The 26,632-nt window shown below is 35.5% G+C and overlaps 5 protein-coding genes across 5 annotated transcripts; all 5 read left to right on the top strand.

Annotated features, from left to right (window-relative positions):
• The first annotated feature begins 4,659 nt into the window (after positions 1–4,659).
• On the top strand, positions 4,660–6,231 carry LOC133873021 (peroxidase 2-like). Its single transcript, XM_062310729.1, has 3 exons — positions 4,660–4,980; positions 5,102–5,296; positions 5,533–6,231. The coding sequence occupies exons 1-3, from the start codon at positions 4,771–4,773 to the stop codon at positions 6,088–6,090; spliced, it is 963 nt and encodes a 320-aa protein (XP_062166713.1). The 5' UTR covers positions 4,660–4,770; the 3' UTR covers positions 6,091–6,231.
• A 2,190-nt stretch (positions 6,232–8,421) lies between these two features.
• On the top strand, positions 8,422–9,448 carry LOC133873452 (aspartate aminotransferase, mitochondrial-like). The gene is made up of 3 exons (XM_062311152.1): positions 8,422–8,813; positions 8,915–9,000; positions 9,226–9,448. The coding sequence occupies exons 1-3, from the start codon at positions 8,643–8,645 to the stop codon at positions 9,446–9,448; spliced, it is 480 nt and encodes a 159-aa protein (XP_062167136.1). The 5' UTR covers positions 8,422–8,642.
• Positions 9,449–11,833: 2,385 nt separating this feature from the next.
• Positions 11,834–13,272, top strand: LOC133873539 (peroxidase 2-like). Its single transcript, XM_062311255.1, has 3 exons — positions 11,834–12,058; positions 12,180–12,374; positions 12,611–13,272. Exons 1-3 carry the CDS (start codon positions 11,849–11,851, stop codon positions 13,166–13,168), a joined length of 963 nt encoding a protein of 320 aa, XP_062167239.1. The 5' UTR covers positions 11,834–11,848; the 3' UTR covers positions 13,169–13,272.
• A 2,293-nt stretch (positions 13,273–15,565) lies between these two features.
• On the top strand, positions 15,566–16,837 carry LOC133872226 (aspartate aminotransferase, mitochondrial-like). The gene is made up of 4 exons (XM_062309673.1): positions 15,566–15,967; positions 16,069–16,154; positions 16,380–16,585; positions 16,703–16,837. Exons 1-4 carry the CDS (start codon positions 15,797–15,799, stop codon positions 16,777–16,779), a joined length of 540 nt encoding a protein of 179 aa, XP_062165657.1. The 5' UTR covers positions 15,566–15,796; the 3' UTR covers positions 16,780–16,837.
• A 2,295-nt stretch (positions 16,838–19,132) lies between these two features.
• Positions 19,133–20,535, top strand: LOC133873698 (peroxidase 2-like). The gene is made up of 3 exons (XM_062311441.1): positions 19,133–19,389; positions 19,511–19,705; positions 19,942–20,535. Exons 1-3 carry the CDS (start codon positions 19,180–19,182, stop codon positions 20,497–20,499), a joined length of 963 nt encoding a protein of 320 aa, XP_062167425.1. The 5' UTR covers positions 19,133–19,179; the 3' UTR covers positions 20,500–20,535.
• Positions 20,536–26,632: the final 6,097 nt, after the last annotated feature.

Here is a 26,632-nt window from a genome sequence, read left to right on the forward strand (position 1 = left end):
AAGACCAAAATGTTTATGGCGTTTTGAGGAATATTTTATATTTTAGGTTGTTTATTTCTAAACAAAGTCATTGTCAAACATGACAATGCGTAATTTTATATATTCCATATGTATCTCAATTGGACTTTTTAAAAGATAAAATAGGTGCTTATGTATGTATGTATGTACTGTCTCCATAAATATCGTTAATTTTTTTGTCACTATTAAGAAAATAATTAAGCAAGAACTAATTGGCCTTTGAACTTTTAAATCTCTAATCTCACAAAGTGACCCATGGGTTATATCTAAAGTCATAGGTCTTAAGTGATTTCTTGCCTACTCTAGCCCTTCCTTAATTTGCTCAAGCTTTCTTAAGTGGTTCACGGGCCTATGATCAATAAGGGTTTTTCCTCGAACCCAAAATCTAATAAAATAGGTGAAATATCAACGAAGGTTTACGGGTAAGAGTAACTTCTAACATTACTCGTAGAAATATAAATGTTATTAAATCTGTAAAATTTAATTTGGATCATAAAATGGATCAAGTATCTACTCTTTTAAATTTTAAATAACGCGACAACATATATAATATATGCCAACAAAAACACCATTAAATCTATAAAATTTAATTTGAATCATAAAATGGCCGGATTCATTATATTATCCATTCTTTAAAGAAGCTCGATTCTCTTCTGATTTTGATTAAGAGAAATCTTAGCCATGGCCCTCTTGGCACACGCTTTTTAATTACAATTTGTTTTTGAGAAGATATTATGCGACCAAAAAACACAGGGAAATGCTCTTTCAACATTGAACTTGCCACGTCTAATTAAGGAGGTAGCTCACGTCAAAAAAAAAAAAAAAAAAAAAAAAAAAAAAAAAAAAAAAAAAAGCTAGCTTTTCTGTGTGAATTTAAATTTTCTTAAAAGGATTCTGCTCTCATTAAAAACGGTTGATGGAAAAAAAAAAAAATTATCCATGTAAACCAAGTCTTTAAAATTATAATCAATTAGAATGGATATTAACTTCTTCTTAATTATGCTGCATGTAGAACCACGCCAAAGGCATAGAGACATGAGCGTTGCATTGTACGTACACTTGTTATCTATATATATATATATATATATATATATATATATATATATATATATATATATATATATATATATATATATATATATATATATATATATAGATAAAACCCTATGCAAGGGCGGACTTATAATAGGGTCAGTAAGGCCGTGGCTCCTGTTGGCTCCTGAAAAAAAAAAAAAAAAAATTAAAATAAAATTTAGTATACTGTTTTTTGGTCTTCCAGACTTGGAACTCTCAAGTTTGGCCTCACTAATAGTCAATAGCCTACCTACTTAATCAGTGGCAGACCCAAGTAATTGACATTAGAGGGGCTGATAAACATAATTTAAAATAGAAATTAAATAATTTGTCACACAATGTGTATCACATTAATGGCAAACAATATGCGGCATCCGTAGTAGGAGAATACTCAAGCTAAGATGGAAATTGTGTGACCCACGAAGCTTGAAAACGACGAGGATGATTTTCTGGTCTAGAAAGTGGATAGTCTTGACGAAAATGTTGATATGGACGCGCTTTCAAATAAGCCATTCTTATTTCATCACGTCGATTGATTGGATAGTCCCACATCGGAAGACGTTTTCCCGGATCTCATTCTATAGAAAAAGCATCAACTTCGTTAACATTAAGCGTGGAGAATTTAAAAGGAATCTCTTGATCGAGCTTCCACAATTAGAGATTCATAAGGATATTTTTCAACTTCAACCCTTTGAGATTTAAGAGGACGTTCTTTGAGATTTGAAGTTTCAACATTAAAATTCAATGGTGAATTACTTTCTCAAACATCAACTTCTTTTCTTTTAAAGAATGACTCGATAGTTTTAAATTTGACATGCTTGATAAACCTAAATTTTTCAAGTTAAATTACAACTCCATAAGAGACAATCAAAATTATAAAAAAAAAAATTAAAAAAAATTTTAAAAAAAAAATAATAATAATCTATATAACCCTAAACTAAAAAAAAAAAAAATATCTGAAAAACTAAAAATTCTGAAACTAACATCATTCATAATTTCATATATAACCCAAAACTAAAAAAAATTCTGAAAATTTGAATAGAAAGATTACCTTGTGGCTTGTAGACAAGATCATCACAAGTATTGAGCTTAGTGGAAAAGCAATGCCCAAAAATGGTGAAAAACCTCTTGTCCTCTTCCCTCTTCTGCTCTTCAACACCTACAAACCTCAAAACTAACATTTTTTAATGAAAAAAAAAAAAAAACCTTCTCATAGAACTCTAAAAAAATTTCTTTAAAAAAATGCCAGCTTCCACAATTTCTGAGTTTCACTTCAAGACTTCCTATCCCAAACTTCCTTTTCCACCACAGCCACAAGCATCACTCACCAGCACTCTCACGAGTCAAGGCAGCACTCTTTTGCTGGTGTTGAAGAGCAAAAAAGGGAAGAGGACAAGAGATTTTTCACCATTTTTGGGCATTGCTTCTCTACTAAGCTCAATACTTGTTATGATCTTGTCTACAAGCCACAAGGTAATCTCTCTATTCAAATTTTCAAATTTTTCTCTCTTTTTTGGGTTATATATAAAATTATGAATGATGTTAGTTTTAAAATTTTTAGTTTTTCAGATTTTTTTTTAGTTTAGGGTTATATAGACTTTTTTTTTTCTTTTTTTTTTTTTAAGATTTTATGATTGTTAGACTCCGATTTTTTTTTTTTTTTTTTTTTTTTTTTTTTTTTTTTTTAACTTTGATTGTCAATTATGGGGTTGTAATTTAACTTGAAAAATTTAGGTTCATCAAGCATATCAAAGTTTAAAATTATCGAGTCATTTTTTAAAAGAAAAAAAGTTGGTGCTCCAGAAAGTAATCTACCATTGAATTTTAATGCTGAAACTTCAAATCTCAAAAAACGTCCTTTTAAATCTCAAAGGGTTGAAGTTGAAGAACATCCTTATGAATCTCTAATTGTGGAAGCTCAACAGATTCCTTTTAAATCCTCCACGCTTAATGTTAATGAAGTTGATGCTTTTTTTTATAGAATGAGATCTAGGAAAACGTCATCCGATGTGGGATTATCAAATCAATTGACGTGATGAAATAAGAATGGCTTATTTGAAAGCGCGTCCACATCAACATTTTCTTCCAGACTATCCACTTTCTAGACCAGAAAATCATCCCCGTCGTTTTCAAGTTTCGTGGTTCACACAATTTTCATCTTGGCTTAAGTATTATTCTACAATGGATGCCGCATATTGTCTGCTATTGTGATACACATTGTGTAATAAATTATTTAATTTTTATTTTAAATTATATTTATTGGCCTCTCCAATGTCAATTACCTTGTCCGCCACTGGCCCTATCAATGAAATATTCAACCCAAAAAAGGGAGAAATTGTCAATAAGCCAATAATTTTGGTAATCTAGGCTTTTGGAATAGATCAACTCGATCAATGGCTGGGTTTTTCCATTAATATATACGTATAGACTGTGTCGCATTTGGTTTAGGTAGACTCTAGGAAATATTAATGTATAGCACTAATTATTTTGTTGATAGGAGCAGGAATTATTTATAATCCGATCGAACATTTACGTGTATGCATAATATGGAATTAGTCGGTCTTTGCAATCACAGTTGACTATGTCCAAGTACTGCATGCATAAGCTACTAGTTTCTTCACTTTCTTGGACATGGTCTAATGACATTTATGACCGTACCCAATGGTTCCTTACAATTTAAAAAAAATTTGAGATTATCAAATTATGTGAATTTAAGTCGTTTCATATATCTCGAACTGCATGAAAAATGATACATATTAAAAACCAGATATGTAAACTATAAGAATTGAGTATATTTTTATCAGGTTCTTACACTTTATGTCGTATAAAAGCTTTTAGCAAAAACTGTCTTTTGATTTAGTAAATAAGAAGCGTCACTTTAAAAGTGAAGAAAAAGCCTTTTAATTTTTTTTTTTTTTTTTTTTGTCTCGATAACATGTTATTTATTTAATATGTAACATTTTTTACGTTATTCAATGTAAAAAATGGCTCGAATTCATATAATTTGATAATTTCAATTTTTTTTAAAATTGTAGAGATCCTAATCCATAAGAAATACCCTATTGATTTAATCTTTTTGAAATAAATTGTAGGCCCTAGCTGTCTCATCGACTTGTCAAACTTATAAATAGTTAGTATATATCCCTGTCCGGTATTTATGGTTTGATAATATATTGATTAATTCTAAGACAAAATTACAAAAACTTCGGATAAAATTTGAGTAGAATTTGAAATTTTAAAAAACAGTATATGAAAAGTATTTGAAAAAAAATCTTACCCAAACATGCCATATATAAGCTTTTAGTTAAATCATAACTTATCTCAAAACTCAAAGAAAATTATACATTTAATTGTTTAATTAATTAATATTTTAACCTATTCAATACAATTCCAGTTGAAATTAAGAAGTTTTCATGTAATACTTTTTCTAATCACATTTTAGTATATTTAAATGATGACCTGGGCAGTTGAGCTGATACACGAAGCTTCCTAGCTCTCTTGACCGAATCCAAGAAAATAACTAGCCTTTAAGTCTCTATTTCTTCCTATAAATACCAAAACCAAGCAAGCCAAAGGTACCCAAAGCCTAGGATCAATACATAGTCACGACAGATTCAAAGCTTAATTACTAGAGCTATTTCCTTCAAAAAAAAAAAAAAATTACTAGAGCTATTAGATATGGCTTCAGGTAGTCTTTTCTGTGTCCGTGCCTTTGTCTTGTTGGCTCTTGCAACCACAGCTTTCTCACAGCTTTCTCCCAATTTCTACGACAATTCTTGTCCACATGCTTTGTCGACTATCCAAAGTGCTGTCCGGACGGCAATATACAAAGAGCGACGCATGGGCGGTTCTTTACTACGTCTCCATTTCCACGATTGCTTTGTTAACGTACGAACTACAATGTTTCGCTTCTTCTCGTCTAATCTTGGACTAACCGTAGTTGTATGCTCTTCAATTTCCATAATATTTCAAAAACCTTATCCTTTTATGATATATATAAATGCTGCAGGGTTGTGATGGTTCAGTTCTTCTTGATTCTACACCCACCATTGACAGCGAGAAAACTGCAATTGCCAGTAACAATTCCATCCGAGGATTTGAGGTGGTGGACAATATCAAGTCCGAGGTCGACAAAGCCTGTGGAGGTCCGGTGGTCTCATGTGCAGATATATTGGCTGTCGCTGCTCGTGACTCTGTCGTTGCGGTTCGTACTCTTGCATCATTAACCCTTTTGGTTATTAATGTTAATATAGTCTACTAAATAATTACATTACTCTTAATTCTTTTTGAGCTATCACAAAAGCAAATATTCATTTTCTCGCAAAAATAAGACATATTCATATTACATGGAGTAAATAGTTTGAAAAGTAATAATAATTAAGTTGGAATATTATGATCAATTTTACTATAAATGTGAACGTGTGAATATTGCATCTGCAGCTTGGAGGGCCAGCATGGGAGGTGCAACTAGGGAGGAGAGACTCAACCACAGCCAGCAGGACTACAGCCAACGCCGACCTCCCGCTGTCGAACATGAACCTCCCCGAATTGATTGACAACTTCAAAAAGCAAGGCCTCGATGAGACAGACCTTGTCGTGCTCACCGGTGGCCACACCCTAGGGTTTGCACGGTGCCTTACCTTTAGGGACCGCATTTACAATGAGACAAACATCGACGAAGCATTTGCAGAAAAGCTTAAATCCACATGTCCAAAAAAAACCAATGATGGAGACTCAAACCTTGCTTCCTTGGACCCAACACCGGCATATTTTGACACAGCATACTTCAATAACTTGGTTCAGCAGAAGGGGCTTCTCCACTCGGATCAGGCACTGTTCAGTGGAGGCTGCACAGATCCGTTAGTGAACAAGTATAGCTCATATCCCATTGCTTTTTGGCAGGATTTTGCCAAGTCCATGGTGAAAATGGGCAATATAAAACCACTGACGGGGTATCAAGGAGAAATCCGCCTGAGCTGTAGCAAAGTGAACCAATAAGTTGAATTGCATGACCTATATTTATACCTTTGTTAATTGTTTTGTTTGAAAAAGTACTCGATGTAACACGATTAAAGACCAAAATAATTTTTGTATTTTGAAAAGTATTTTCTATTTGAAGTACGTTGTTTATTTGTAAAAGTCTTTATCAAACATGACCACATGATGTGATTATATGTATCTCAATAACATATATATATATATATATATATATATATATTGTATTTACTGTCTCCATAAATATCGCCATTTTTTAGTCACTAATAAGAAAATCATTAAGAAAGAACTACGTAGGCTTTAATTGAATATTTAAATCTCTAATCTCACGGAGTGACCCATGGGTTATATCTAAACTCATAGGTCTTAAGTGGTTTCCTGCCTGCTCTAGCCCGCCCTTAATTTGCTTAGTAAGCTTTCTTAAATGGTTCACATGTGATCAATTAGGGTTTTCCTTTGAACCCAAAAGAAATAGGTGAAACGAAGGTGATTCATTTTACTGTTATAATCTTATTTTGTTGCATTGAACAATTTATAAGATGTCATGTTATTTGAAATTTTAAATGGCATGGCAATTGTATATACACCATGTGAAAATATAAACACCCTTATTTTATCTATAAAATTTGATTTGGACCATAAAATGGATACATTATCCACTCTTTAAAAAAGCTGGATTCTCTTCTAAATTTGATTAATGGAAATTTAGGCCATGGTCCTCTTGGCATATTATTTTTATGGAAGGGAAGCGGTGACTTGGTTGGAGTATCCGCCTGAGTAGCAGTCTCCGACGTCGGAGTTCGGCCCTCTGGTAGCGGAGATTGCTTCAGTCTCTTCGGCGATGGTGCCGATCTCGCTTCTTGTTGTTTCTCCAATTCTCCTGATACCTCCTGAAAATTCATACTCTTCTCTGACTCCGGCGTCGAATCCACCACCTGAAAATTTTACATAAGTCAATTTCCTTTCTTTCTTTTTTTTAATAATAATAAAAAAAAATTATCGGCAACCAAACAGAGGACATAAAAATGTTTTAAAAGAGCCAAATGAGAAACTTACCAAAGATGGAGGGAGGCGTTTGGTGGAGTAGAAGCGTTTCCCGGCGAGAATCTGGTGGCGGTTGAAGATCCAAAGGAACCCAGTCATCATTCTCCAAATTCTGGTCTTGCACTATCACCGTCGTCATTTTCCCGAAAAATAAGAAGAAGAAGAACATAACGAAATTATTGGAAATGGCGACAGGGATATTTCTTCCTTTTGTTGAATTAGAGTAATAGCATCTATGCGGTAGTTTACACTACCACATAAAAGCCAGATCCATTTTTAATTACAATTTGTTCTTGGAAAGAGATTATGCGACCGAAAAACACAAGGAAATATATGCTCTTTCAACATTTATTTTTTGTTTCTTCCAGGTTTAAATCTTGACCTCAAAATACACTGGAATTGCTATTTTTTGTCTCACAATCTGTGATGGCAACTCTTTTACCCTGAGATACGAGAGACTTCTAAAATTACTTACTGTATAGATTTTTCTTAATTTTTTCAGCCCTTTTTACAACTGACCTAAAACCAAAAATCCTTTGAATGCCTGTAAGGGATATTAGGTTAGGCCTTTTGGGCTTGATTGTTTAACTGATTGGGATTGAGTTTGTTAGTTGGGCTGAAGTAGTTAGTTTGTTATCTCATCTATGGGCTTTAAATAGCCTTTGGAATTTGTAATCTGTATTGAGAGTTTTAGCTTGTTTTGAGTTCTTGGTGACTTGGGAGAAAACTGAGCTTCTCGAATTGCTCATACCTATGTTCTTTTGATTCAATCAATATATCTTCTGCATTTTATCCATTCCATTTTTATTCTTCATCCATTTTCTATCCCTTTTCTATATTCAATATTATGAGAAACTAGAAAGAACGTTACAATGCCTTCTATTATACTTGCAACTTTTACTATGAGCCGCTACGACTAGCAGCATCGTTTACAGCGTTCCCCATTACTTCTTTCTATCTTCAGGATTTTCCTTGGGGCGGTGGAATGGTTACCGTAATAGATAGTAACATTTTTAATCTTTGTTTTGATTATATGCAATTTTCCTATTTTGTTTTCAAATGTTGCTGTAATGTCTTGTTTCACTCATTAAAAAAAATTAAAAAATTAAAAATCTAAAGCTAATGATACTCTATTTTCAAAACGCTAAACCAAAAAAAAGAAAAAAAAAAAAGAAAAAGAAAAAGCAATTGCGTCGAAAATGTGGACATAAAAACTATTACTGCCTACTTATTTCAAAGACTATCTTGTCGCCTTAACACCGAAGAAGTCGCCACCACGATTAGCTCGAATAGGAAAATGTATAACGGCGCTGTGGGATTTGGAAAGCAGAAGTCTGCAAAACCAAGGAGCCCACTGGAACACTGGAAGACGAGCAGGAAAAACAATGGAAAAGGGGAGCTCTCCAAGTCACCACCACCCACCCCTTCTTTTACCTGCACCGAGTAATTAACTTGGGTTCTTCGAATTCACTCAGTCACAGGGCTTCAGTGAAGGATCATCGATCATCATCATGTGGAGGTTCATGGGAGGAAGATTTAGTAGATCAACAAGGTGCATGTCAAGCTCAAGCAGGGCCGTTGGATGGTGGGAGCATGTGAGCCCAGCTCCTAAGGACCCCATCACTGGTGTAACCGAGGCTTTTCTTGCTGACACCAACCCCAACAAGATCAATCTTGGAGTGGTACACTTCTTCCTTCACTTCATTGTGCCTTTGGTGCTAGAAAATTCTCTCTCTCTCTGTTTTAATATTGTTTGATCCATTTTTTTAATTTCTAATTTCAGGGAGCTTACTGGGACGATCAGGGGAAACCAGTTGTTCTTCAATGTGTTCGAAATGCGGAGGCAAAGATTGCTGCTTGCGAGTTCCCGTGAGTTTTGATTTTGGGTGTTCTTTGTTTGAGGTTAATTTTTGTTTTCGTTTCTTTCCCAGTATTGTCTAATAGTGATAAATTTCAAGTTGTTCACCTGTGGACCAGCTGTTATACACTACCGATCCTAAGAGTGTAGAGAGATAGAAAATGATGAATTTAATCCTTTAATCGATACTTTAAAAACGTCTGATTTTTTCTTAAGAGCCATTTGGTGGTGGTTAGGGAGTCAAATGCTACTGCAGTGGCTTCAAAGTTGGTGGAGGAGAGTGTGAAACTGGCTTATGGAACACATGCCCATGTCGTAAAAGAAGGGAGGGTTGCTGGACTTCAAGCCCTCTCTGGTACTGTGCGTGTCGTCTCTTTGCTGAGCTTCAGAGGCGTTTCTATCCTGGATCACCAATTTATTTACCTTACCCAACATGGTTCAAGTAAGTTTGCTCTTTAGCCTTTTAATTCCTTCCGCATTTACCGATTTACTGTTCGTGGTCTACATAATTCCCCTCTGATTGCGATCGGCATTGCAATTTTTCTGATCAAAAGTGTGATTTCAAACTAAATTACAAAAAAAAAAAAAAAAAAAACACTGTTTGGAAGTGTTTTTAAAAAATTTGTGATTTGAGAACACGAAAAAATTTGTGTTTTTAAATCGTTGGCAATGAGGTGCGTTTTAAAAAACGTATGATTTTAAACTCAAAATTCCGATTTTACCAAACAATTAACTCTATTTTTTAAAATCGCTTTTTCAAATTGCACATTTTAAAATTACTATTTTGAGATTGTAGTTTCAAACGGACCTTAGTAATGGGTTGTATTGATTCAAAAGAGATGTCGATGTCAAGTTCTTTCAACATTTCAAGGCCTCATGTCATCCAAACAAGATAAGCACATTTGTTCAATCAATGATGTGCCACGTCTTAAGGAGCTTTTCTGTGTAAATATAAATTTTCCTAAAAGGACTCTGCTCTCAATAAAAGTGGCTGACGGAAAAAAAAAATTATCCATGCAGACCAAGTCTTTTAAATTATAGCCAATTAGAATGGATATTAACTTCTTCTTATGCTGTAGAACCACGCCAAAGGCACATATTCATCCATACCTAATGCTTTCCACAATTCCACATCAGTCTTTAATATCTCATTATATACCTAATGCTTCATTTTGGGATGCTTAAAACCCCATCATTTACAAATGATGTCGCTTACTAGAGAAACTGAGTGTTAACGTAGAAATGTGCATGGAAAGCTCCATGAAACATATATCAGATGTTACATCATACCAACTGTAGCAGAAACCATAATATTATTTATTTCCATTATATACGTATAAACTGCATGTGTCGCGTTTGGTTGAGGTAGACTCTAGGAAATATTAATGTACAGCACTAATTATTTTGTTGATAGGATCAGGAATTATTTATAATCCGATCGAACATTTATGTGTATGCATAATATGGAATTACTCAGTCTTTGCAGTCACAATTGACTAGGTCCAAGTACCGCGTGCATAAGCTACTAGTTTCTTGGACATGGTCTAATGACATTTATGACCGAACCCAATGGTTTCAGCCCAAGATATATGAGATCCCCTACAATTTCAAAAAAAAATTGAGATTCTCAAATTATGTGAATTTAGGTCGTTTCATATACTTCGAACGGCACGAAAAATGATACATATTAAAAACGAGATATGTTAACGATAAGAACTGAATATATTTTTATCAGATTCTTACACTTTATGTCGTATAAAAGTTTTAAGCAAAAAACTGTCTTTTAATTTAGTAAATAAAAAGCGTCTCTTCAAAAGTGAAAAAAAAAAAAAAAGTTTTTTGAATTTTTATTTTATTTTTTTTGTCTCGATAACATGTCATATATTTAATATGTAACATTTTTTACGTTATTTGATGTAAAAAATGGCTTGAATCCATATAATTTGGTAATTTCAAATTTTTTTTAAATTATAGAGATCCTAATCAATAAATACCCTGTTGATTTATTCTTTTTGAAATAAATTGTAAGCCCTAGCTGTCTCATCGACTTGTCAAAATAGTTAGTATATATCCCTGTCCGGTATTAATGGTTTGATAAAATGTTGGACAATATAATGATTAAATTATTAGATTTATCATTTTTTTATCGACTTAAAACTTATGATTTGTTTGGATGTGCGATTTTTTGAAAAATTGTAAATTCCGAGAGAATTTATTTTTTGAAATTATGTTTTGATGGTTTATAAAACTTAAGACAAAATTAGAAAAAGTTAGATAAAATTTGAGTAGAATTTGAAATTCTAAAACACAGTATATGAAAAGTATTTGAAAAAAACATCTCACCCAAACATGCCATATATAAGCTTTTAGTTAAATCATAACTTATGTCAAAACTCGTATAAAATGATACATTTAATTGTTTAATTAATTAATATTTTAACCTATTCAATACAATTAATTCCAATTGAAATTAAGAAGTTTTCATATAATACTTTTTCTAATCACATTTTAGTATATTTAAATGACTTGGGCAGTTGCCTCCAAGAGATAGATCAATCGGCTGGGTACCACGCCTCATGAAGCGGAGGTCATTAGTTCGAATTCCCCTTCCTCCTTCCCCCTCATGTCAACATGTCACAAAAAAAAAAAAAAAAAAAAAAAAAAAAAAAAAAAATACCTGGGTAGTTGAGCTAATACATGAAGCTTCCTAGCTCTCTTGACCAAATCCAAGAAAATAACTAGCCTTTAAGTCTATTTCTTCCTATAAATACCAAGACCAAGCAAGCCAAAGGTACCCAAAGCCTAGGATCAATACATAGTCACGACAGATTCAAAGCTTAATTACTAGAGCTATTAGATATGGCTTCAGGTAGTCTTTTCGGTGTCCGTGCCTTTGTCTTGTTGGCTCTTACAACCACAGCTTTCTCACAGCTTTCTCCCAATTTCTACGACAATTCTTGTCCACACGCTTTGTCGACTATCCAAAGTGCTGTCCGGACGGCAATATACAAGGAGCGACGCATGGGCGGTTCTTTACTGCGTCTCCATTTCCACGATTGCTTTGTTAACGTACGAACTACTATGTTTCCCTTCTTCTCGTCTAATCTTGAACTAACTATAGTTGTATGCTCTTCAATTTCCATAATATTTCAAAAACCTTATCCTTTTATGATGTATATAAATGTTGCAGGGTTGTGATGGTTCAGTTCTTCTTGATTCTACACCCACCATTGACAGCGAGAAAACTGCAGTTGCCAATAACAATTCCATCCGAGGATTTGAGGTGGTGGACAATATCAAGTCCGAGGTCGACAAAGCCTGTGGAGGTCCGGTGGTCTCATGTGCAGATATATTGGCTGTCGCTGCTCGTGACTCTGTTGTTGCGGTTCGTACTCTTGCATCATTAACCCTTTTGGTTATTAATGTTAATATAGTCTACTAAATAATTACATTACTCTTAATTCTTTTTGAGCTATCACAAAAGCAAAAATTCATTTTCTCGCAAAAATAAGACATACTCATATAACATGGAGTAAATAGTTTGAAAAGTAATAATAATTAAGTTGGAATATTATGATCAATTTGACTATAAATGTGAACGTGTGAATATTGCATCTGCAGCTTGGAGGGCCAGCATGGGAGGTGCAACTAGGGAGGAGAGACTCAACCACAGCCAGCAGGACTATAGCCAACGCCGACCTCCCGCTGTCGAACATGAACCTCCCCGAATTGATTGACAACTTCAAAAAGCAAGGCCTCGATGAGACAGACCTTGTCGTGCTCTCCGGTGGCCACACCCTAGGGTGTGCACGGTGCCTTACCTTCAGGGACCGCATTTACAAGGAGACAAACATCGACGGAGCATTTGCAGAAAAGCTTAAATCCACGTGTCCAAAAAAAACCAATGATGGAGACTCAAACCTTGCTTCCTTGGACCCAACACCGGCATATTTTGACACAGCATACTTCAATAACTTGGTTCAGCAGAAGGGGCTTCTCCACTCGGATCAGGCACTGTTCAGTGGAGGCTGCACAGATCCGTTAGTGAACAAGTATAGCTCATATCCCATTGCTTTTTGGCAGGATTTTGCCAAGTCCATGGTGAAAATGGGCAATATAAAACCATTGACGGGGTATCAAGGAGAAATCCGCTTGAGCTGTAGCAAAGTGAACCAATAAGTTGAATTGCATGACCTATATTTATACATTTGTTAATTGTTTTGTTTGAAAAAGTACTCGATGTAACACGATTAAAGACCAAAATAATTTTTGTATTTTGAAAAGTATTTTCTATTTGAAGTACGTTGTTTATTTGTAAAAGTCTTTATCAAACATGGCCACATGATGTGATTATATGTATCTCAATAACATATATATATATATATATATATATATATATATATATATATATATATATATATATATATATATATATATATATATATATATATATATATATATATATATATATATATATATATATTGTATTTACTGTCTCCATAAATATCGCCATTTTTTAGTCACTAATAAGAAAATCATTAAGAAAGAACTACGTAGGCTTTAATTGAATATTTAAATCTCTAATCTCACGGAGTGACCCATGGGTTATATCTAAACTCATAGGTCTTAAGTGGTTTCCTGCCTGCTCTAGCCCGCCCTTAATTTGCTTAGTAAGCTTTCTTAAATGGTTCACATGTGATCAATTAGGGTTTTCCTTTGAACCCCAAAGAAATAGGTGAAACGAAGGTGATTCATTTTACTGTTATAATCTTATTTTGTTGCATTGAACAATTTATAAGATGTCATGTTATTTGAAATTTTAAATGGCATTGGAATTATATATACACCATGTGAAAATATAAACGCCATTATTTTATCTATAAAATTTGATTTGGACCATAAAATGGATACATTATCCACTCTTTAAAAAAGCTGGATTGTCTTCTAAATTTGATTAATGGAAATCTAGGCTATGGTCCTCTTGGCATATTATTTTTATGGAAGGGAAGCGGTGACTTGGTCGGAGTATCCGCCAGAGTAGCAGTCTCCGACGTCGGAGTTCGGCCCTCTGGTAGCGGAGACTGCTTCAGTCTCTTCGGCGATGGTGCCGATCTCGCTTCTTGTTGTTTCTCCAATTCTCCCGATACCTCTGGAGAATCTATACTCTTCTCTGACTCCGGCGTCGAATCCACCGCCTGAAAATTTTACATAAGTCAATTTCCTTTCTTTCTTTCTTTTAAAAAAAAAAAAATATATCGGCAAGCAAACAGAGGACATAAAAATGTTTTAAAAGAGCCAAATGAGAAACTTACCAAAGATGGAGGGAGGCGTTTGGTGGAGTTGAAGCGTTTCCCGGCGAGAATCTGGTGGCGGTTGAAGATCCAAAGGAACCAAGTCATCATTCTCCAAATTCTGGTCTTGCACTATCACCGTCGTCATTTTCCCGAAAAATAAGAAGAAGAAGAACATAACGAAATTATTGGAAATGGCGACAGGGATATTTCTTCCTTTTGTTGATTTAGAGTAATAGCATCTATGCGGTAGTTTGCACTACCACATAGAAGCCAGATCCATTTTTAATTACAATTTGTTCTTGGAAAGAGATTATGCGACCGAAAAACACAAGGAAATATATGCTCTTTCAACATTTATTTTTTGTTTCTTCCAGGTTTAAATCTTGACCTCAAAATACACTGGAATTGCTATTTTTTGTCTCACAATCTGTGATGGCAACTCTTTTACCCTGAGATACGAGAGACTTCTAAAATTACTTACTGTATAGATTTTTCTTAATTTTTTCAGCCCTTTTTACAACTGACCTAAAACCAAAAATCCTTTGAATGCCTGTAAGGGATATTAGGTTAGGCCTTTTGGGCTTGATTTTTTAACTGATTGGGATTGAGTTTGTTAGTTGGGCTGAAGTAGTTAGTTTGTTATCTCATCTGTGGGCTTTAAATAGCCTTTGGAATTTGTAATCTGTATTAAGAGTTTTAGCTTGTTTTGAGTTCTTGGTGACTTGGGAGAAAACTGAGCTTCTCGAATTGCTCATACCTATGTTCTTTTGATTCAATCAATATATCTTCTGCATTTTATCCATTCCATTTTTATTCTTCATCCATTTTCTATCCCTTTTCTATATTCAATATTATGAGAAACTAGAAGGAACGATACAATGCCTTCTATTATACTTGCAACTTTTACTATGAGCCGCTACAACTAGCAGCATCGTTTACAGCGTTCCCCATTACTTTCTTTCTATCTTCAGGATTTTCCTTGGCGCGGTGGAATGGTTACCGTAATAGAGAGTAACATTTTTAATCTTTCTTTGGATTATATGCAATTTTCCTATTTTGTTTTCAAATGTTGCTGTAATGTCTTGTTTCACTCATTAAAAAAAATTAAAAAATAAAAAATCTAAAGCTAATGATACTCTATTTTCAAAACGCTAAACCAAAAAAAGAAAAAAAAGAAAAAGAAAAAGCAATTGCGTCGAAAATGTGGACATAAAAACTATTACTGCCTACTTATTTCAAAGACTATCTTGTCGCCTTAACACCGAAGAAGTCGCCACCACGATTAGCTCGAATAGGAAAATGTATAACGGCGCTGTGGGATTTGGAAAGCAGAAGTCTGCAAAACCAAGGAGCCCACTGGAACACTGGAAGACGAGCAGGAAAAACAATGGAAAAGGGGAGCTCTCCAAGTCACCACCACCCACCCCTTCTTTTACCTGCACCGAGTAATTAACTTGGGTTCTTCGAATTCACTCAGTCACAGGGCTTCAGTGAAGGATCATCGATCATCATCATGTGGAGGTTCATGGGAGGAAGATTTAGTAGATCAACAAGGTGCATGTCAAGCTCAAGCAGGGCCTTTGGATGGTGGGAGCATGTGAGCCCAGCTCCTAAGGACCCCATCACTGGTGTAACCGAGGCTTTTCTTGCTGACACCAACCCCAACAAGATCAATCTTGGAGTGGTACACTTCTTCCTTCACTTCATTGTGCCTTTGGTGCTAGAAAATTCTCTCTCTCTCTGTTTTAATATTGTTTGATCCATTTTTTTAATTTCTAATTTCAGGGAGCTTACAGGGACGATCAGGGGAAACCAGTTGTTCTTCAATGTGTTCGAAATGCGGAGGCAAAGATTGCTGCTTGCGAGTTCCCGTGAGTTTTGATTTTGGGTGTTCTTTGTTTGAGGTTAATTTTTGTTTTCGTTTCTTTCCCAGTATTGTCTAATAGTGATAAATTTCAAGTTGTTCACCTGTGGACCAGCTGTTATATACTACCGATCCTAGGAGTGTAGAGAGATAGAAAATGATGAATTTAATCCTTTAATCGATACTTTAAAAAAGTCTGATTTTTTCTTAAGAGCCATTTGGTGGTGGTTAGGGAGTCAAATGCTACTGCAGTGGCTTCAAAGTTGGTGGAGGAGAGTGTGAAACTGGCTTATGGAACACATGCCCATGTCGTAAAAGAAGGGAGGGTTGCTGGACTTCAAGCCCTCTCTGGTACTGTGCGTGTCGTCTCTTTGCTGAGCTTCAGAGGCGTTTCTATCCTGGATCACCAATTTATTTACCTTATCCAACTTGGTCCAAGTAAGTTTGCTCTTTACCCTTTTAATTCCTTCCGCATTTACTGATTTACTGTTCGTGGTCTACATAATTCCCCTCTATTGTATATGGTATTACTTTCAATCATGTGCAATGGCATAGCCACCACAATATATGGAGAGATGCCCAAGTTCCAGAAAGAGGCTTCCGGTACTACAATCCCATTACAAAGGGTTTAGACTTCGCAGCTCTCATGGATGATGTCAAGGTATAAGAGCCTACCTGGGCTTGTTAGATTGCGATTGGCATTGCAATTTTTCTTATCAAAAGTGCGATTTTAAACTAAATCACAAAAAAAAAAAAAAAAAACACACTGTTTGGAAGTGTTTTCAAAAAATTTGTGATTTGAGAATCGTTGACAATGAGGTGCGTTTTAAAAAACGTATGATTTTAAACTCAAAATTCCGATTTTACCAAACAATTAACTTTATTTTTTAAAATCGCTTTTTCAAATTGCACATTTTAGAATCACTATTTTGAGATTGTTGTTTCAAACGGACCTTAGTCATGAGTTGTATTGATTCAAAAGAGATGTCGATGTCAAGTTCTTTCAACATTTTAAGGCCTCATGTCACCCAAACAAGATAAGCACATTTGTTCAATCAATGATGTGCCACGTCTTAAGGAGCTTTTCTGTGTAAATATAAATTTTCTTAAAAGGACTCTGCTCTCAATAAAAGTGGCTGACGGAAAAAAAAAAATTATCCATGCAGACCAAGTCTTTTAAATTATAGCCAATTAGAATGGATATTAACTTCTTCTTATGCTGTAGAACCACGCCAAAGGCACATATTCATCCATACCTAATGCTTTCCACATCAGTCTTTAATATCTCATTTTATACCTAATGCTTCATTTTGGGATGCTTAAAACCCCATCATTTACAAATGATGTCGCTTACTAGAGAAACTGAGTGTTAACGTAGAAATGTGCTTGGAAAGCTCCATGAAACATATATCAGATGTTACATCATACCAACTGTAGCAGAAACCATAATATTATTTATTTCCATTATATACGTATAAACTGCATGTGTCGCATTTGGTTGAGGTAGACTCTAGGAAATATTAATGTATAGCACTAATTATTTTGTTGATAGGAGCAGGAATTATTTATAATCCGATCGAACATTTATGTGTATGCATAATATGGAATTACTCAGTCTTTGCAGTCATAATTGACTAGGTCCAAGTACTGCATGCATAAGCTACTAGTTTCTTGGACATGGTCTAATGACATTTATGACCGAACCCAATGGTTTCAGCCCAAGATATATGAGATCCCCTACAATTTCAAAAAAAAATTGAGATTCTCAAATTATGTGAATTTAGGTCGTTTCATATACTTCGAACGGCACGAAAAATTATACATATTAAAAACGAGATATGTTAACGATAAGAATTGAATATATTTTTATCAGATTCTTACACTTTATGTCGTATAAAAGTTTTGAGCAAAAAACTGTCTTTTAATTTAGTAAATAAAAAGCGTCTCTTCAAAAGTTAAAAAAAAAAAAAAAAAAAAAAAAAAAAAAAAAAAAAAAAAGCCTTTTGAATTTTTATTTTATTTTTTTTTGTCTCGATAACATGTCATATATTTAATATGTAACATTTTTTACGTTATTTGATGTAAAAAACGGCTTGAATCCATATAATTTGGTAATTTCAAATTTTTTTTAAATTATAGAGATCCTAATTATCAATAAATACCCTGTTGATTTATTCTTTTTGAAATAAATTGTAAGCCCTAGCTGTCTCATCGACTTGTCAAAATAGTTAGTATATATCCCTGTCCGGTATTAATGGTTTGATAATATGTTGGACAATATAATGATTAAATTATTAGATTTATCATTTTTTATCGACTTAAAACTTATGATTTGTTTGGATGTGCGATTTTTTGAAAAATTGTAAATTCCGAGAGAATTTGTTTTTTGAAATTATGTTTTGATGGTTTATAAAACTTAAGACAAAATTAGAAAAAATTAGATAAAATTTGAGTAGAATTTGAAATTCTAAAACACAGTATATGAAAAGTATTTGAAAACAACATCTCACCCAAACATGCCATATATAAGCTTTTAGTTAAATCATAACTTATGTCAAAACTCATACAAAATGATACATTTAATTGTTTAATTAATTAATATTTTAACCTATTCAATACAATTAATTCCAGTTGAAATTAAGAAGTTTTCATATAATACTTTTTCTAATCACATTTTAGTATATTTAAATGACTTGGGCAGTTGCCTCCAAGAGATAGATCAATCGACTGGGTACCACGCCTTATGAAGCGGATGTCATTAGTTCGAATTTCCCTTCCCCCTTCCCCCTCGTGTCAACATGTCAAAAAATAAAAATAAAAATAAAAATAAAAATAAAAATAAAATAAGACCTGGGCAGTTGAGCTAATACATGAAGCTTCCTAACTTTCTTGACCAAATCCAAGAAAATAACTAGACTTTAAGTCTATTTCTTCCTATAAATACCAAGACCAAGCAAGCCAAAGGTACCCAAAGCCTAGGATCAATACATAGTCACGACAGATTCAAAGCTTAATTACTAGAGCTATTAGATATGGCTTCAGGTAGTCTTTTCTGTGTCCGTGCCTTTGTCTTGTTGGCTCTTGCAACCACAGCTTTCTCACAGCTTTCTCCCAATTTCTACGACAATTCTTGTCCACACGCTTTGTCGACTATCCAAAGTGCTGTCCGGACGGCAATATACAAGGAGCGACGCATGGGCGGTTCTTTACTGCGTCTCCATTTCCACGATTGCTTTGTTAACGTACGAACTACTATGTTTCCCTTCTTCTCGTCTAATCTTGAACTAACTATAGTTGTATGCTCTTCAATTTCCATAATATTTCAAAAACCTTATCCTTTTATGATGTATATAAATGTTGCAGGGTTGTGATGGTTCAGTTCTTCTTGATTCTACACCCACCATTGACAGCGAGAAAACTGCAGTTGCCAATAACAATTCCATCCGAGGATTTGAGGTGGTGGACAATATCAAGTCCGAGGTCGACAAAGCCTGTGGAGGTCCGGTGGTCTCATGTGCAGATATATTGGCTGTCGCTGCTCGTGACTCTGTTGTTGCGGTTCGTACTCTTGCATCATTAACCCTTTTGGTTATTAATGTTAATATAGTCTACTAAATAATTACATTACTCTTAATTCTTTTTGAGCTATCACAAAAGCAAAAATTCATTTTCTCGCAAAAATAAGACATACTCATATAACATGGAGTAAATAGTTTGAAAAGTAATAATAATTAAGTTGGAATATTATGATCAATTTGACTATAAATGTGAACGTGTGAATATTGCATCTGCAGCTTGGAGGGCCAGCATGGGAGGTGCAACTAGGGAGGAGAGACTCAACCACAGCCAGCAGGACTATAGCCAACGCCGACCTCCCGCTGTCGAACATGAACCTCCCCGAATTGATTGACAACTTCAAAAAGCAAGGCCTCGATGAGACAGACCTTGTCGTGCTCTCCGGTGGCCACACCCTAGGGTTTGCACGGTGCCTTACCTTCAGGGACCGCATTTACAAGGAGACAAACATCGACGGAGCATTTGCAGAAAAGCTTAAATCCACATGTCCAAAAAACCCCAATGATGGAGACTCAAACCTCGCATCCTTCGACCCAACACCAGCATATTTTGATACAGCATACTTCAATAACTTGGTTCAGCAGAAGGGGCTTCTCCACTCAGATCAGGCACTGTTCAGTGGAGGCTTAACAGATCCGTTAGTGAACAAGTATAGCTCATATCCCATTGCTTTTTGGCAGGATTTTGCCAAGTCCATGGTGAAAATGGGCAATATAAAACCATTGACGGGTTATCAAGGAGAAATCCGCCTGAGCTGTAGCAAAGTGAACCAATAAGTTGAATTGCATGACCTATATTTATACCTTTGTTAATTGTTTTGTTTGAAAATATACTCGATGTATCACGATTAAAGACCAAAATAATTTTTGTATTTTGAAAAGTATTTTATATTTTAAGTACGTTGTTTATTTGTAAACAAAGTCTTTATCAAACATGACCACATGATGTGATTATGTGTATCTCAATAACATATATATATATATATATATTGTATTTACTGTCTCCATAAATATCGTCATTTTTTAGTCACTAATAAGAAAATCATTAAGAAAGAACTACTTAGGCCTTAATTGAACTTTTAGGGGTAATTACCTTTTCCCCCCATCAACTACCAGCCATTGTTAACATACCCCCATGAACTGACACCTCGACCAAAAGAGAGCATCCAACTACCATCGTTACCCACTTTGCCCCCATCCGTCAGAAGATTCCGTTAACTTGAATGGAATATTCCATTTTTGGGCGTTAGTTTTTGTTTAAAGACCAAAATGCCCTCTACAGTAATTAATAAAAAAAATATTAAAATTAATATATTTTTTTGTTTTAAAAATAAAAACAAAAACAAAAATTAATCTAAGGGTGGCGCCCTTTTTTAGTTTTTTTTTTTTTAAATATTAATTTTAATATTTTTTTATTAATTACTGTAGAGGGCATTTTGGTCTTTGTGTGAATTAGACTGACAGATGGGGGCAAAGTGGGTAACGATGGTAGTTGGATGCTCTCTTTTGGTCGAGGTGTCAGTTCATGGGGGCATGTTGACAATGGCTGGTAATTGATGGGGGGAAAAGGTAATTACCCCAAACTTTTAAATCTCTAATCTCACGGAGTGACCCATGGGTTATATCTAAACTCATAGGTCTTAAGTGATTTCCTGCCTACTCTAACCCTTCCTTAATTTGCTTAATAAGCTTTCTTAAATGGTTCACCAATGATCAATTAGGGTCTTCCTTTGAACTCAAAAGAAATAGGTGAAACGAAAATGATTTATTTTACTTTTAAGATTTTATTTTGTTACATTGAACAATTTATAAGATGTCATGTTATTTGAAATTTTAAATGGCGTGGCAATATATACACTATGTGGAAATATAAACACCATTTTATTTGTAAAATTTAATTTGGACCATAAAATGGATCCATTATCCACTCTTTAAAAAAGATGGATTCTCTTTTGAATTTATTAATGGAAATCTGGGCCATGGTCCTCTTGGCATACTATTTTTAATTACAATTTGTTCTTGAGAAGAGATCATGCGACCCAAAAACCCAAGGAAATGCTCTTTCAACATTTATTTTTTTGTTTCTTCCAAACTTAGATCTTGACTTCAAAATACACTGGAATTGCTATTTTTTATCTCACAATCTATGGTAGCAACTTTTTTACCCTGACACAAAGGATTTATAGAATTACTCACTGTATAGGTATCTCGTAGTTATTTCAGCCCTTTTTACAGTTGGCCTAAAACTAAAAATCCTTTAAATGCCTTCTATTATACTCACAACTTTCACCATAGGCTGCTACAACTAGCATCGTTTGCAGCATTCCCGTTTGCTTCTTCTATCTTCAGGATTCTCCGTGGGGGTGATGGAATGGATTTTTTTTGGATGAATCAAATGCTTTATAGAACAAAACTCAATAAATACAACCCTCCAGTAAATTGTCTGAAAAATGGAACACAAACAGAAAGTTACCCACTGCTGCGTGAAGCAACAACAACCATTTACAACCTCAACCTACTGCTACATATAGCAGCAACACCCATAAAAGACCAAATAAACCAGCCCAATTGCAACATCTAACAGCCAATCATAACAAGGATTGTAAATTCCAACGATAGACAAGAGACATATGTTTAGACAAGCCCTTGATATTGCCTCTGGCCAGCACTTTAGCACGCACTTCCCAAAGAATTTGAGCAACTAAAGCCTCCTCTGTTCGAGGGGTGTTTCCATGCTGAATGTCGTTACTTTGCCTCCAAAGATGATACACCACAGCCCCAATACAGAGTCTCCCCAAGCAAGCTTTTATAGTCTTACCATGGAACACAACAAGACCCCATTACAAAACCTCATCCTAGCATATAGGAGGGTTCTCTATCAAGCAAACAGCCATGACAGCTCTCCAAACTTGCCGACTAAAACTGCAACTAAAAAAGAGATGGTCCCTATCCTCCATACAGCCATGACAAAATAGACAATTGACAGCCCCTATATAGCCCCAACCACACATTTTATGTTTAGTAACAATAGCATCACGGCAGGCTAACCAAAGTAGAAAATAATGGTTGGGGATAGCTTGGGAAAACCAAACAAGCTTCCACCATACTACCTCTAGACTCCTTGCTCTCAACTTATCCCAAGTCTATGAACAAGAGTAGGTGCCTCTCCTAGAATCCCAAATAGGAGTATCAGTACCTCCAAGGCCAATCTCCGAGAGCCAAACTTGAATATCAACCAAAGCATCGGACCGAGCACTAGGCTAGAACCACTCCCCATGAAGGATAATAGAAGAAAATTTAGACTCCAAAGAAAGGCTTGAATCATAAACTACTCTATATCCAAAAGTATCCAACAAATATCCAAATGGGTGCCAATGGTCAAACCAGAGAAAAATTTTACTACCATCACCCACCTTAAACCGAATAAACTTCTTAGCAATGTCTCTCAATTTCAAGATCTTGTTCAAGCTCCAAGAGCATGACTTAGGGATAGGAATCTGCCACACTCCTACCCTTTAACCAATTAATATTAACCCATGCCACCGAGAGAGAACCAGCTTTGGCGAAAAGGTTCCAAATGTGGTTCAAAATTGAAACTTGATTCCAAACCTCAATGTTCTTGATTCCTAAACCTCCTTCCTTCTTAGGCACACAAATCTTATCACAAGATACTTTTGCCTTGGCCTTCACATCACTACCACACCAAAGGAATCGATTAAACTTCTGTTCAAGAAGCCGAATGATTTTGTTAAGAAGAATGAAAACTCGAGCCCAGAAAAGTTGTAGACTTAAAAGAACCGAAGACAGAAGTTGAAGTCTCCCAGCAAACAACAGCTTTCTCACTAACCAGGAATCAATACGAGAAGAAATCTTGGTGATTAAAGCCTCACAATCTACAGCAGAAAGTCACTTGGTAATTAGAGGAACACCAAGATATCTCACAAGTAAAACACCCTATGGCATTTGTAGAACATGGAGAATTTCCTGCTTCACAAGAGGAGGAACACCAGCCAGGAAAACCGAACTCTTAGAAGGATTAGCCTTCAGCCCCGAAAGCTCCTCAAATTCATTAAGAGCAGCAAGAATGGCTTGGACAGAATCAATGGAACCCTCAGAGAAAATCAGTAAGTCAACCGCAGAGCAGAGATGATGTAGATTGATCAAATTGCATTTAGCATGGAAAGCAAAAAGATGAGAATGAGCAACCTCCTCTAGGAAAAGAGATAGCCCCTCCATAGCTAGGACAAAAAAGATGAGGGGACAATGGATTCCGTTGTCTAAGTCCTTTTTCCATTGAAAATAGCCCACCAATGAACCATTGAGAGCTATAGAGAAACTAGGACTTGTAATGCATTCCCGAATCCAAGAAATATATTAAGGAGGAGCACCAAAACAATGTAAACAAAAAAGAATGTATTCCCAACTCAAAGAGTCATAAGCTTTCATCAAATCCACTTTGAGTGTGCAACAAGGCTTACCTCTCTCCTTGTGATAATCATTCGCCACTTCCTTAGCCAGTAAAATATTCTCTGCTATACCTCGGCCAGGGATAAAAGCACCTTGATGTGCGCTAATGACATCACCAAGACCCAGAGTCATTCTGTTAGCAATGATTTTCGTGATACACTTATACACAACATTGCAGCAGGAAATGGGACGGTAATCACCCATAGAAGAGGGGCTCTTCTTCTTGGGGACCAACGTAAGAATAGTCGAATTAGCCTTCTTAAGAAGCAGGCTAGAGTTAAAGAACTCAAGGACAGCATCACACACATCTCCCCAAACAATAGGCCAAGCCTTGTGGAAGAAACCAGCTGAAAAACCATCCGAGCTTAGTACCTTATGCTTATTCATAGCAAACATCACCTCTGTAATCTCAGCTCTAGTCACTGGAGCATTCATTCCAGCAATACAACTAGCAGAAAACTTCCTCTTAATGAGACCAGCAACCCTTCTAGCCTTCGCAAAAGAAAAAACATCGGAGGAACTACCAATAAGCTTCTGATAAAAGTCAAGAGCTAGGTTCTTAATACGCTGCACATGTTGAACACAATTACCATTAGCATCTTTCAACATCTTGATAAGGTTGGAGGTGTTCCTCACCTTAACCGAGTTGTGAAAGAAAGCATTATTCCCATCCCCTAAATTCAGCCATTTGTTACGGGACTTTTGTTTCAAAAAATTCTCCTCAGCACTGGAAATAGAAATGAAAAGATGCAAACATTCCTTCTCTCTACAGTGACATTCTGCATTACCTCTAGAAGCAAGAAATTCAGCTTGAGCTTTAGCCAAATTGTGTCTAGCTTGAAGCACCTTATGACCAAGCCCCCCAAAAACCTCCAGATTTTTCTGTTTCAACATACTCTTAGCAGCTTGCAGTTTAGCATAAAGTCTAAATATAGCATATCCATTCACCTCGAGTCTCCAACTATCACCAATCCAATCCATGAAATGAACACGCTCAACCCAAAAATTGAAGAATTTAAACGGTTTGGGACCATAACTAATGAACTTAGCCACAGTCACCAAAGCTGGTGAGTGATCGGAGAACCCCCCCCTCAAGAAACTCAATAGAGGTATTGCCAAAATGCTGCAACCACACCAAATTAGACATGACCCTATCTAGCTTCCTGGAAACAAATGCTGAACCAATTTGATTGTTAGTCTAGGTATGAAAACATCCTGTATACGCAAGGTCATCCACCTCCAATCCGAGAATACAGTCTTCAAAATCCTTTTCATAGCAAGAAATTCCAGCACCTCCCCACTTTTCCTGAACAGTCCTCACTACATTAAAATCACCAGCTAAGAGCCACGGATGGCAGCTAACTAAAGATTTAATTAATGTACTGAAGTTCCTGCAACAAAAATCTCCTTTCCAACCCTTGAGTGGCACCATACACCAAACATCCAAGGCCTTCCCAGATCAACAGAATTGACATGGCAAGTAATAACTTGCTCATGTACATCAATAGCCTTAATAGAAAATCCACCCGGGTCTCAACAAATCCATACCCTCCCCAAGCTGTGAGCAGAGTAGTTTTGAATAACTTCCCAACCGGGAAGCATAGAAAAGACAATTCTATCAAAATTAAATTGTTTAACCCGGGTCTCCACCAAACAAAGAATAGAAACCCCGAGCCTATTCACCATCTTCCTAATCTCCTTATGTTTTAGGGGCATATTCAAGCCCCTAACATTCCAAATGAGGATCTTCATGTCCCTTTAGAAGGAGAAAACTCAGTCCCCCCCCCCCCCCCACCCTGCTGCTCTCTCCCATTTGAGCCTTCCCTTTATCCTTGGTGGTTAGGGCATTCTCAAATGCATCAAGGAAAGTGATAGGAGCTCTACTCGGGATCTCCTCCTCCTCCTTATCAGCCACCACATTGTTCCCAATAGGACCAAAAGAGTTAGACAATCTGATACCCCTAGATTTGCCTTTGGAAATTGAAGCCCCATTAGGTTTCCTGATAGTCCCATCAAGCAGCACTGATTTTGAAGGACCAGCAGTACTCTTTCTCACCAGGTCTGGCTTCCAAATCTTAGGAATCCAAACTTTTTTCTCCTTCTTAAAGCAGGAATGAGCCACATGCCCAAAACCCCCACAGCAAGAGCACTTAGGTGGCAACCATGGGTATTCGATCCACCCCTATGGTGATATTAGATCCATTACCACGACATATAGTGATCTCTTTAGGGCAATCAGACGTAACATCTATTTCCACTAAAACATAATTATTCTATGGATTACGGTAATAGAAAGTAACTTTTTTAATCTTTGTTTTGATTATATGTAATTTTCCTATTTTGTTTTCAAATGTTGCTGTAATGTCTTGTTTCACTCATTAATTAGTTTATTTATTTTTTTAAAAAAAAGGGTTCAATTAGTTTATTTATTTTTAAAAAAAAA

The sequence above is a fragment of the Alnus glutinosa genome, chromosome 7 (assembly GCF_958979055.1).
Source record: "Alnus glutinosa chromosome 7, dhAlnGlut1.1, whole genome shotgun sequence".
NCBI lineage: Eukaryota > Viridiplantae > Streptophyta > Magnoliopsida > Fagales > Betulaceae > Alnus > Alnus glutinosa.